The sequence below is a fragment of the Haemaphysalis longicornis genome, unplaced genomic scaffold, assembly GCF_048455015.1.
Source record: "Haemaphysalis longicornis isolate Haplotype H1 unplaced genomic scaffold, Haemaphysalis longicornis Haplotype H1 scaffold_4, whole genome shotgun sequence".
In the NCBI taxonomy this organism is placed as follows: domain Eukaryota; kingdom Metazoa; phylum Arthropoda; class Arachnida; order Ixodida; family Ixodidae; genus Haemaphysalis; species Haemaphysalis longicornis.
The window spans coordinates 75,980,081-75,992,188 of record NW_027526361.1 but is presented as its reverse complement, the minus strand read 5'-3'; the positions used below and the strand labels follow the sequence as shown (position 1 = coordinate 75,992,188).

General features: G+C 46.9%; 1 protein-coding gene across 1 annotated transcript; it reads right to left on the bottom strand.

Annotated features, from left to right (window-relative positions):
• Nucleotides 1-2,554: 2,554 nt before the first annotated feature.
• On the bottom strand, nucleotides 2,555-5,735 carry LOC144180409 (uncharacterized). Its single transcript, XM_077708758.1, has 3 exons — nucleotides 5,619-5,735; nucleotides 2,886-2,978; nucleotides 2,555-2,738 (listed from the first exon to the last, which is right to left on the bottom strand). The coding sequence occupies exons 1-3, from the start codon at nucleotides 5,704-5,706 to the stop codon at nucleotides 2,614-2,616; spliced, it is 306 nt and encodes a 101-aa protein (XP_077564884.1). The 5' UTR covers nucleotides 5,707-5,735; the 3' UTR covers nucleotides 2,555-2,613.
• Nucleotides 5,736-12,108: the final 6,373 nt, after the last annotated feature.

The window sequence follows — 12,108 nt, the reverse complement described above, 5'->3', positions numbered from 1 at the left end:
AGTTGAATTATTTTCAAAACAGAAAACGTTATTTGTCCGCTTAGTTATTTATTAGTTTTGTTGGTATGCGTAATAAATACAGAGCTTCCCAGATAATTAGATAATTTTAACGTCAGGGTCACGCTTAGCCAATGAATATACCTTCTCACATCAAGCAAAGCATTCTTCTAAATGCATTACATAGGCCATAAAAATCATTTTTTGCTAAACAAATATTGAAGGATAGTACAAATAATGTCAGTGCACCGTAAAGTCCTTAATGTGAAAAATACAAAACAGTTAGAATTTTGTGGCGGGTCCACAAGCTACCGCAGATATAATCTGCCTTCATATAATGATTATTGGGACCTAGTCAAACGGAAAGGGCTTATTTTCAACGTATACGCGCGTATCCGAGGGAAAACGACAAGTCTAAGGTGGCGCCTTGGCCTATATTAAAGAATGCTGCTGCGCGCATTTGGTAACGTTGAAGTCGCGACAAAAAATATATATAGCGGGAGGTTTAATAGTTGAAGGGGATATCACAAGATTTGGGGCAATTTCAGGGCACCTGTGGTTCCATTCAACTTGCATTGAAATCTCGCTCCGAAGGTACATGTCTAGAGCAGCACAAAGATTGCGTCTTGCGCCGCCACCGCAAATGCCGCGCATGAAGAAGGCGGAGATATCACAATGGTTTTTGTTTACCTGCGTCGTCATTGTTTCGGTTGAAATACATAATGGCGCCTCTGTAACATTGTCTGTCAGGTCAACCGCTTTATCGTGAAAGCAGTAGTGACGCCCCCTCGTGACTAAACATCGTAGGCCCCTCTTCTACGATGTTGCATACTCGGAGTATGCTCTGGCGGTTCGTAACTACCTTTGCGAAGGCTAAGAAAAAAATCTGTGCTGTCTTCTAGCTCTGGCTCTGTCTAGCGAGAAAACACCGGGTCGGCAAAGAACGGGACCACGCGGAAGGGCTAGCGAGCGGGGAAGAGCAGGGTAGGGTGACAAGAACGTAGGTATTTCGTTATTTTCTGGTGCCTCTGCCGGCAATCTTAACCAGGCAGCGTTGACTGAGATAATGGCAGAAATGGCGGCGATTGCATCGGTCCCCGACTGTCTGAAAGTTGATAAAAATAGTCGCAGCTTGTACTAGTGGGGCAAGGCTGGAAAAACAGCAGAACCGGCTGCCCACCTCCATTCATCGAAGACCCGAATGGTGCACTTCAGATGCATATCCTAACTTGCCGCTGAAAGGGCCCCACGACTGGCAGGCCCGGATCGTTATGTCCGCAGCCTTTCCCATCTCTCCCAAAGCGTACCGCTTTAGTACTCGGTAGAAACAAGCAGCAAGCGGATTCACGAACTCGGCGTCTTCAGCGCAAACTCACTATCGGTGTTCTGCACTTAAGGCTCAAATGCACGTAAACTGGCGAGAACAGCGCTTGAGATATCACTCCACGAATACTGGGCGGAGGTTTCTCGGAGGTCGAGGTTGCCGACGCCGAGCGCTCATGAGGCGTACGCTCACGTGCGCTGAGTAGTTTTGGTATTCCTTACAAGACCCTTACGTGGCGCAAGCCCACGTGCAAGCCTACACGACGCCGGGGGCTCGTCACGAGGCGTACGCTCACGTGCGTTTGATATTTTTTTGTTGGTATGTTTTCCGGGTAACCATAGTCTACGGAGCTGAAAGCTTGAACAGCTTAAGTTTCAAAATACAAATGTAACAACTATGACGGTTCCCATATAGTATCGTCATCCAGCCACCTGCGTCGACAAAGACAACGACGGCAGTGTCAATGATGTTTTTCGCTACTGACTCCCTGTGTTTCGACGCAATTCTAATGTCAAAAGGTTCGCTTCCTGACCAGTCTCTCATGTCAAATAAGGAGATGGTAATGTCGGTGAAGATGATTTTGCACCAGCTTACCGAGCTTAAGTTTACTAGCTTAAGCGTATAAGCGTACCAAGGGCGCTTAAAGCTACATTTGAGAACGCCTGCATTGTCTCGGGCCTTACCTCTCCTACCTTGAGGAGTTCTCCTGATGAGACTGATTTAGGCATGGGCTATAACTCATCCATATCTAAACGCCAACGGAGTTGAGAACATTAGCGCACTTTTTGCTGGCATTTCATCGGTCTCGCGCGATGTGCGCCCACACGCGTTGTTATGCATCGCGGAGAAATTCGTGTGTTTCCCGTCACTCCGCGCACATGTACTCATTTCCGGTGCATCCCGATGAACGTGGGACGTCTCAATCACTTAGTCTAGGACTCTTCCTTCTTTTTTCTTCACGAGCTGCACTCTCGACGCGGTTACGTAAACTTGGCGCCCTTTCCTCGTCTTTTATCAACCTCGAGCTCTCCGTACCTGGGCAATTTTTGTACCTTTTTGCCGTCACTACTCCTCGGTTGGTCACGCTCTAGCACTCTACTTAAAGGGCAGCGGAACAAGAGCAACCGTTCAGTGACTCTCGTGTGTGCGTGTATGCACAGCGAACGCCTTGGCAAGACTGGCTGGTTCGCTGTTCACACAGTGAACTCGGTACATCGGCGAGTGAGTGGGGAGGCTTTTATGGGCGTCTCTGATGAGCGGAGACGTGTCCAGCCATGGAAGAATTTCCTCTTTCACTTCTTTATGGGAGCCGCGTCTTGTTTGAGGACGTTGTAGGGAATCCGGGAAGTTGAGATGAGGAGGCGGTGGGGGAGATTACCCGCCGACTTGCTTGACAGAAAAGCCCCGGAAGCGGTGTCTGAGGAAGCAAGAAAAACATTTAGGGGCTGAGTGGCTCACTTCTTTCGACCTAACAAAAAAAAAATATGCAAGGAAGTGGTGTTTCCGGAAAGCCGCGTTTAGCTCGACATAATAAAAGGAGAAGAGAAAAAGGAGGTGACAATACCTCTGAGCCGAAGGTATCTTCTGAAAAGGCACGTCCAGACGCAAGTGCCGGTAGCCGGGGCGGCATCATGTTCACTGTACACCCGGATCAGATCTGATGTGGGAGTTATTATTAAAAAGGAACCTTGAATTAAACCGTCCACGTTCACTGCACTTGAAACTTCGCCTAATCTAAATAGCATTCTTGCCAAATGTAGCAGAAACTTCACTCAAACAAGGGGTGTAATAAGGAATAGAAGAGGAAGGAGCTGAGACCCACAGTCCATACTTTCCAGTACTTGGCTGTATAGACACTCCATAATACTAATATGCGCTGTTGACGGACTCTTGCACACGTAACAGGCAATTAGAACAGAACTGTGAACTTGCAGTTACGATCTGTTAATATAGAAGTTAAAAATCACATTCTTATAGGCGCAAATACCTGCGGCAAACGACTAGCGGTTAAAACCTACGGTAACCAACTTCAGCTGGAGGTTAGCGCAGTGAGCGCGCAGGACGCTGCGCCATTACGGCGTTCCTCTTGTTACAGTGTCGCAGCATTTAAATGGAACGAAAAATGAACTATGCCCCTTTTTAAAAGACAACCACTGTAAGTGTTCAACCTTAAGGGAGGCTGAGAGTGGCAATGATAGTTAGCTTCACCGTCCGAAGACAGGAAGATATTTGTGGCTAAGTCGCAACCCACCCCTTCAAGGGCGACCATTCGTCATTTCTCTAAAAACGTCCCGTGGAACAAATCTGGTGCGAGGAAATAACTTCCCGGTCTTTCGAATACGGAACAGTATTCGAAAGTTTGTCCCCTTCGTAGTCCTAGTCTCTTCACAACATGAACATTTACTTCAGTATATATGCTGAAAATAAAGCGACTTGGAGCCCTTAGTATCGGAGTAGTAGCAGGGCGACTTATCTCGCTGACATGCGCTCAAAAAAAGTCCTGCCCTCCAAGACAAAACGTTTTGCGGAAAACAGTTCTCCGTTGCAAAAACCAGAAATTTCGGAACTTTTGAGGCAATTAACAATCATACAGGCTACACAGAATTTCCTTAAAAAGACGAAAGTCACTGCCGAACGGGCTGCGACGGCACTACTGCAGGACTGTCAAGCGATGCTTTTGGGATTACCACAAAAAAGTAATCGCATGTCATCAATGACACGTTAAATCTTCTTTAATTTATAAAAAGGGAGCATAAAAAGTCACACGTAGCAAAAAATGAAAACAAGGCAAGGTCGTGCGCAAATGCAGTGGTAAACATCTGTGCTTACAGGAGCAGTAAATCATTCGCGCAGTGGAACGCCGATTTTTCTGCATGATTTAATTGGGAATATGCATATCCTATTTGTCTTCTGTCATGCCAATTTACCTTCTGACGTAGTGGTAAGAGTTGCCACACTAAGATTGCACCACAACGTTCAATTCGAACACCCTTGGTCGAACGCCAAACGAGCATCTCCGGCGACAAAAGCTCTATTGTCTTTCCTGCGAAGCACAGGACTTGATCAGACTCTTTAAACAGGACTCTCTTAATGAGTGCGTCATCTTCATCACAGTCATTACCATCATCTGTTCATTGATTTCATTTTTTCATACATCTGGTGTAGCAAGCTAGGCGCCTTGGCCAGGCTAACCTCACCAGTATCATTAAAGACTATTCTCTCTCTGTCTCTTAAAACCGCTTTACTGCAGAAGCGAGTTAGTACCCTCTTACCTCGGGCATTTCAACATACGCCCAAGTGATTGCGGTAAATTTAGAGCCCTATCAATGCAACGGCGGCAGGGATAGGCTCTTATAGTAGAATTTCCGAAGACACATGCTTGATTGGCGAGCTTAAATAAAAATTCCGGGCCATCTCCACTAACGTAAAACCTGGGGAGGAGAGAAGCACGCAGAGTATGAGTGTATTCTTGGCGCCTTGGCACTTTTGCCCACGGAGAAAAAACCATTCGGGGGGGGGGGGGGGGGTAGAGGTATACAGCTTTGCTGTAAAAGTCTGTCTTTGAAGCACGAAGCTCTCTAGCGCGAGGCGTAAACGAGTGTCCCGGTGTTTCTTAGTAAGCGTTACGTTCTAGCGCGAGGCATCAACTAGTTTCCCGGTGTTTTAGTACCGTGACTACCTGAGACGACGCTTACGACGACGACAAAAGACGCTTACTGCCCCAGCTCCTAAGCGGCTTCACCCCAAGAAAGCTAGATTGAACGTAGCCCTTTTGTGCTTTTTCTCTTTCTCTATGGAGGTGTCGCGGGGAAGCAGAAGGCTTTGACTTTCCTGTCCGAGGCGTTCGAAGAGGATGATGAAAGTTCGATAAAAGTGACTTATTGGCGAACTTAGCTGTAATAAAAAATGACAACGCTTGTTTTCTTTTCCTTCCAGGCATGTCGACGCGAGCCAACAAACTACCCTTGCTTTTAACGATAAGGAAAGTGCGCTGACACGGAACGTATTCATCGTGATAGCGGAAAAAAAGCCGAAACCAAGAAAATATAAAACACTGCCCTCTCCCATGCTTGTGTCATGCGCTAATGTGATGAACCAGTGGCGTCGCGCAGCTGGCTTGGTCCATATACTACTGGCAAATAAAAAACCCGATTTTGTTATTTTCGTAAGGCGGTAGTTAGAAACCGGAAACTCTACAAATTTAGGCAGGGAGTGCCAGAAACAGACGTTAAACTGAAAGAGGGAAGACGTTGAAAAGGGTTAAAGATGGTACGGCTGCGAGACGGAGCATACAGACCTTTCGTTATCGGCGGGAGCTTCGTCGCGAGCTCAGGCGGCGCGTCAAAGCAGTTCGGACCATTGCTCAAACGAGATGGAGAAGGCATCACACCTCAAAAATACAAATGAAAGAAAGAAAAGGGGCGTAAACACGGGTCAATACACTTTCAACAATAAAGCAAGTGATCCGGAGGATGTTTGTTGTCTCCCCGGGTGGCCTCCAGAAAGACAGCGTGTATAAACACGAGCGACAGGCTGCTTTCACGGCCCATTTAGCCAGCGCTGCCGCTACGGTTTTTGCTTGAGCGTTTTGCGCTCACCGGGACAAGCTGTGGCCGTTTTCGATTATACTGTTTCGCACTTGCACATGCATAACTTTGATGTGTGCGGACGGGTTCTTTTGTTTTGGGTGTGTAGACCATGCGCGCACAGTACGCACAGATCTCGGCACCCACTGCGTTTCTTGTGAGCTAGCGTTAACGGCCAGCCTGATTACGGTTCGCAATTTCTAGGTTTACGCCATCATGACAGTGCAAACACAGAGAGACTCAAGCATAAGAAGATAATACAAGAGTGTCAGCGCTGACTTGATTGATTAGTTATGTGGCTTAACGCGCCGACTATACACCGGCTATGAGGCGCGTCGTAGCGGAGGGCTCCTGATTAATTTTGACCACCAGGGGATCTTTAACATGCGCTGAAATCTCGAAACCTCGGGCGTCTTTGCTTTTCTCCTCGACCAGAAAAGCGGCCGCCGCGGCAGGGAATCAAACCCGCTACCTTGGGATCAGCAGCACAACGCCTTCGCCACTGCGCAACCGCGACGTGTTCAGAGCTTCCAGATCTTTCAGTTTCTGTGCTTTGAACACACAGGAAAGTTGACTCAATGGATTTAAGTGGATGCAATAATGTCCGATAAGCGCCGTTAAGGCTACTTCTGCACATTTTGCGTCGATTATATAACCTCCGGCTTGAAGACAAAGGGGCAAATGGGCTATCGCAATGACACCACCATTTATATTAGACAAAAAGCAGGTTTGTGTGGACCGAAGTTTTGTAAGTTACTATATTCAATACTCTGTGTGCGTGTACACCAGGGACTTCGTTTTGCATTGCGCAATATCTGCAGTGCCATCGGACAGCCTTCCAGCCCAGCGCAACAGCCATGGCTAGAGTGTCGTCTGACGGTACTGGTATTTTTTACGCTGGACTGCCAATATTTTCATGAATGGTTTTGTTTTTTCAGGTTCGGCTCGGAATGGTCAGCTCCTATTTGATTCGGTTCAGTTCGGTTCGGTTCGGTTGGGTCTGGTCCGGTCCGGTCCGGTCAAGTCAGGTCAGGTCAGGTCAGGTCAGGTCAGGTCAGGTCAGGTCAGGTCAGGTCAGGTTCGATTTGGTTCGGCTCGGTTCAGTTCGGTTCGGCGAAGTAAGATTAGGTAACGGTTAGACAGAAATAGACTCACCGCTTGGCAAGAAAACGCCGCGGGACATCCCCTTGTTTTATGGCTTATATAGTGCCTTGCCTTCGGCCCACACTTACATAAGCGTGTAAAAATAAAAAAAAGATCCTGTAGCAGTTGGCAGAAGGGTTGATGACTTAGAAGTAATGGTGACATACATCATCTCCAATTACAGGACCTGCAAAAAGTAGAAAATGGTAGAGAATGTACATGCAAGGTCGCCTGAGAAAAAGAATGTATCTGCAGGGACGTCATAATACCAAATTCATTCACCCAGGTGGATTCACACAGACAAAACAAGAACGCACGCCCTGCTTTATCAGTGACTTGCAGGAAAGTAAGACAGAAAACGTATGTCAACCAAAATACTTGGGTTCGGTTCCGGTCCGCGGTGGCCGCTTTTCTGGTGGAGGCGAAAAGCAAAAACACCGGTGTGTACGAGATTTCGGCGCACGTTAAAGATCCCCAAGTGGTCAAAATTAATCTGGAGCCCTTCACTTCGGCATGCCCATCCCCTGTGTAGCGTCGGAGCGCCAAACCCCACAATCAATCAAAAGATATTTCAAGGCACCTTGCCCACGAGGCGCCAAGGGAGGTTTTTCTTTGAGGCTGTCATCATAACATTAACGTTGTCTTTGCCATTAAGCTGATGTCTACGGTGGAAGGAATGCCCCTTCTTGCGCTACACGTTTAGGTATAGCCGAGTCGTTGTGGTCGCTATAACTTGCAATTTCAGGTATCGTTTTGGCGATGCGCTGTATAAAGCTATGGCATAGAGTTTTTCTATATGAGCATGGTCGCGTCAAGAATCGACGGAAGCCCGCATGTCTCTACGTGACGAGCATCCATTCATTTTGGTTAGGGTATGGAACGGTTTGATCGTCCGCTTTCATTCGCAAACTTCGGAGCTGACACAGAGTGCTTCGATTTTGGGGCTGCAATTGAGCTTGACTGAGTTGAGGTTGGCACCCAACACGGCTACGGCGCATTTTGTTCCTTTTTTCTGAGTAAGAGTTGAGAGAAACTTCATACACCCACATTGTGCATCCAACTTGAAGCCGGCGTTTTGTTCTGGACTTCTGCCAGCGTCATTGATTTTTAAGCATTTATGCTGCCGCGGTGAATAGATTGCTCGTCAGCGCTCGTGTCTATTTGCCCTCCCTCTGTCCACTTTTTTCGCGCTGTTTTCTAAAGTAAGGACTAGATTGAGGTTTATGATGAGTTGACGATGAGATGATGAAGAGAAAAGGTGATCAGATGAGCGTGAAAATGCTTGCTTGTAAGGAGCGAAGATGGGGTCCTTTTTAAAAACAAATATAAGAGGACGCGTCGTCTACCCTAAATCAGTAATTGCCTTTTTTTTTCTTTTCTCAGTTTCCTAAATTATATTTAGTGTCAAATATATACATTGCGGGAAAGCCTCATCCACTGAATTGCTGGGGCGTACTACGGGCGGCATGAAAAAGCATGTCTACTGTAGACCGAACTTTTGCAGAGATCCAAACTTTCTATAGACATAGATGAAAATGACTAGACCACCAGTTAAGCACAACTGACGAAACAGGTGGAACAGCACACAAAACCGTTACACTTCTTATGAGCACGAGAACGACCATAAGGAAACCGAACCACCCCCGTGGCCCCTTGTTTTGTGTTAGTGACGCTCGTTTGAAGAGGCTTTATAATTAATAGCCTTGCTTCTGTTCGACCTGTGTATTTCTGTTAAAATGTCAACCTATCAGATTATTCTAGATGTGTGTTGTCTATAGGTCTCTTTTCAACAATTACGTCGAGTGGTTAACCAGGTAGTTATACATGCTACAAAGTGAAGTTTTGACGTAGAGACCATTATCCAGCAAGGAACTGTTATGAAAGTGTAATCCAGCAAGGAAGTCTCGAACGATACGCATTATAAAATTATCAGAAATGATGGTATAGTCGTAATAAAGACCAAACTAAAATGTCATGTATATTAAAGATTAATAAAACGCTTGGCAGAGCAATGCCCTCGTGCTTCTTAAATGTGCTATGATTGCTCAATTTTGATATAACGCTCGATATTTATATCCTAACCAGTTATAGCTGTGAGGTTATTTATAAAACCAAAATGTCCAGGGCCCAAAAGATTTTGCGAGCTCTCTCCTCTCGATTCACTTTTCCGTCTAGTGTGGCTGGTCCTTTTTCTGCGACTTTACGAGCGTCGGCATAAGCCCGTTTTTCCTGCACTAATCACTATATTAATCGTACTTCTGCTACTTCCGGATTTCCTAAATAGCATTGATATGATCGTGCCCCGAATGAAACATCATTCATAAAATCCATTAGGGAAAACGCAATTTAGAGAAGTCATTAGCGAACTAAGCCATTTTATTTCCTAGGCCGCGCAGGCAACGGGCCTTTTAATTGCGTTTGGGCGCATTCTTCGAAAAAAATGACCCTTTTTGAGAACCCTTTAATGCGCAATGGCGTTCACGGATACTAAACTATAAGAATGCTCAACAGCCAAAGGAGAAATGCTCCTTTGAAATCCGCCGGATAAACTCGTCTTCCTCCAGTCCGCACACGAGAGTGGCTGCCAGGCTACAAAAGCAGACAGCTGACGGGCTAATACTCCGGGAACATCAACCACGGCCGATCACGACACCTATGTACTCTGGGCTTTTCCGCACTGAAGAGGCTCTTTAGTGTAGAAGAGCCCCAGGAGCCGAGGTAGTCCGGCCCTCGCCTTTGACCTTAATCTCCGAAGCCGTATACTTTGAAGAATCCAATACGCGCACTCTTTCCCCACGAATCTTCCTTGCGAAATGCTCTCCTTCGTCTCCAACTCTTTCTGCCTTGTGGTACTTTCATTTCTATTTTACTTCGCACAAAACTTTGGCACATTCGAAAAAAATGGAGCGACAGTAAGCAGAAGAAAAGTAACAGGCCCACTTGGCTTTATCAACCCTACTGTTCGTCGCGCTCCTTTCAACCAACTTCTATCAGCCACAAGTGGACTCCTCAAATAGCTCCCTCTAGCAGTTTTGACGAGAAAGAAAAGGAATAAGCGACAATCACAGAGCAAAAAAAAATCTCTGCGGAGAAAAGAAATGGCTAAAAAAATCAACCCGCGGGCTTCACAGCTCTTAAGGTCAAGCGGTCGCGGCTATATACGCTTGGGACCGTCTACGCAATTTCGTTTCCTCCTGTTTTGTTCATTTTCTCCCCAATATAATTGACGGAGCTGCATTCGACGCAGTTTATTTTCTCCTCACTTCGTTCTCTTCGTTCTAAAAAATCCAGTCGCCTCTTCGTCGTACAGAGCAAATGTAAAGAAATTGTTACTTGTCGGGCAGTGCCCGAGCGAATCAGTGATTCAAAGGATCCAATTTTCCCGGGTGCATAGACCTTTGGCTATGCGGCTGTTATCTCGTTGCCCTCGCCATTGTCGGCGCCCTAAATATATTGCCCTGGTGTTCCTGGTGTTGATTATAGGCCTGAACTCCAGAATACCCGTGGTTCTGGTTTCTAAATGAAAAGGGCGTTCAACAATAGTGACGATGACAACGGTGACAACAACAACAGCGACGACAACAGCGTCGACGAGGACATCAACAACCACATGACCAAACACTACAACACTAACAGCTACAACGACAACAAAACAGTGGCAACATTCACTACAACACCCAAGAAAAACAGCAAGATTGACCATGACGAATACGACAACAACGACAAGAACCGCGAACAACAGCTACCAAAAAAAAATTCCCGCGCCTTCCCGCGAGGGGAACACGAGTAAATGCAGAGCATTGGGGCCTCAGTACTGATTGAAGGCAGTGTTGCTTCCATCGCTTCTTCCGTGATGCTGGAGTAGCAGACACGAGTAAACGTGGGCACGAGCGTCAACCAAGGAAGGAAGGAGCAACGCAGTGACTGAAACATGAGCGACCGCTAGCCGCTATATTTGCAGCGCGCGCAGTAGAGGGAGAGCACTACGGGGGGGAGAGCGCGCATGCGCAAGCAGCGCGCGCCCTTCCACGACCCACCGCGCTGCTATCACGCACCTGTTAGGCCGAGACCGCGACGGAGCGAACGGGCTGACTACGACGCATGCGCGTGCCAGCTGCTGTTGAGAGAGAGGAGGGAAGGAGAGGCGCACCTGCTGCGGACGCGAAACTGTTGACGCCGTCCGACGCAGGAACGGGCGAGGCTAAGAAATGCTCTGCATTTAAAACCGCAAAATCTAAAGGAACAAGCACAAGAACGACGCTGCCGCTGCCGCTGCCGCCGCCGCACCGACGAAAAACACAAATAACCGGCTCTGTGTTCCCTTTCCTCTCCCTTATGAAAGTACTTTGAGAGTACGTCCGCTCCTGGGTGGCCCTTTTCAGTAAGGTAATAAAATTCGTTTAAGGGATCTTCAAGAATACGCCGTATGTCCTCCGTCATTACCGTAGCCTCAAACTTCTCTGCCAGCTCGTATTGTTCAATAAACGAGTTCGAATCGCTATAGAAATTTTCGTTTGATTTGTGCCGCTGCTTTCAAATCACGCACCCACCCCCCTTCGCTCGAATCCCCGCCATTCAGATCTGTGCGCTCAAGCGAGGGCACGTACTCGTCGATTTCTGCTCATAATTTTTATAATCCCTGTATCCAAATAATGAGAAACTCCAGCTAGGCTAACCCTGTCAGTTTCTTATTTTCTGTCTCACTTTCGGTCGCCGCTCATCTAAACATAAAACTTAAGGTTTTACTGCGTCAGAAAAAAGGTGGTTACCTGTTATGATTATATGGCTGAAAAGTTGAGCATAGAAAACAAAGACAAGCAGCAAGACCCTCGGGCAATCCACAACGGGGAATGCGCTACTGCAGAACCACATGAGAAAGAAGACAGGTGCTTGGAGCTGACGGCCGGAAGATCGGTTTGGCACAAACGGAAGGCAGTTTTCAAAATTTCTACAAACCTGAGGTGTGCCCCAAGGATCGGTTTTATCGCCTTTACTCTTCAACATTCTTATGAGTGAGAGTTTTTTACTCCCAGATGTAACAACTGTCGTTTGTGCGGA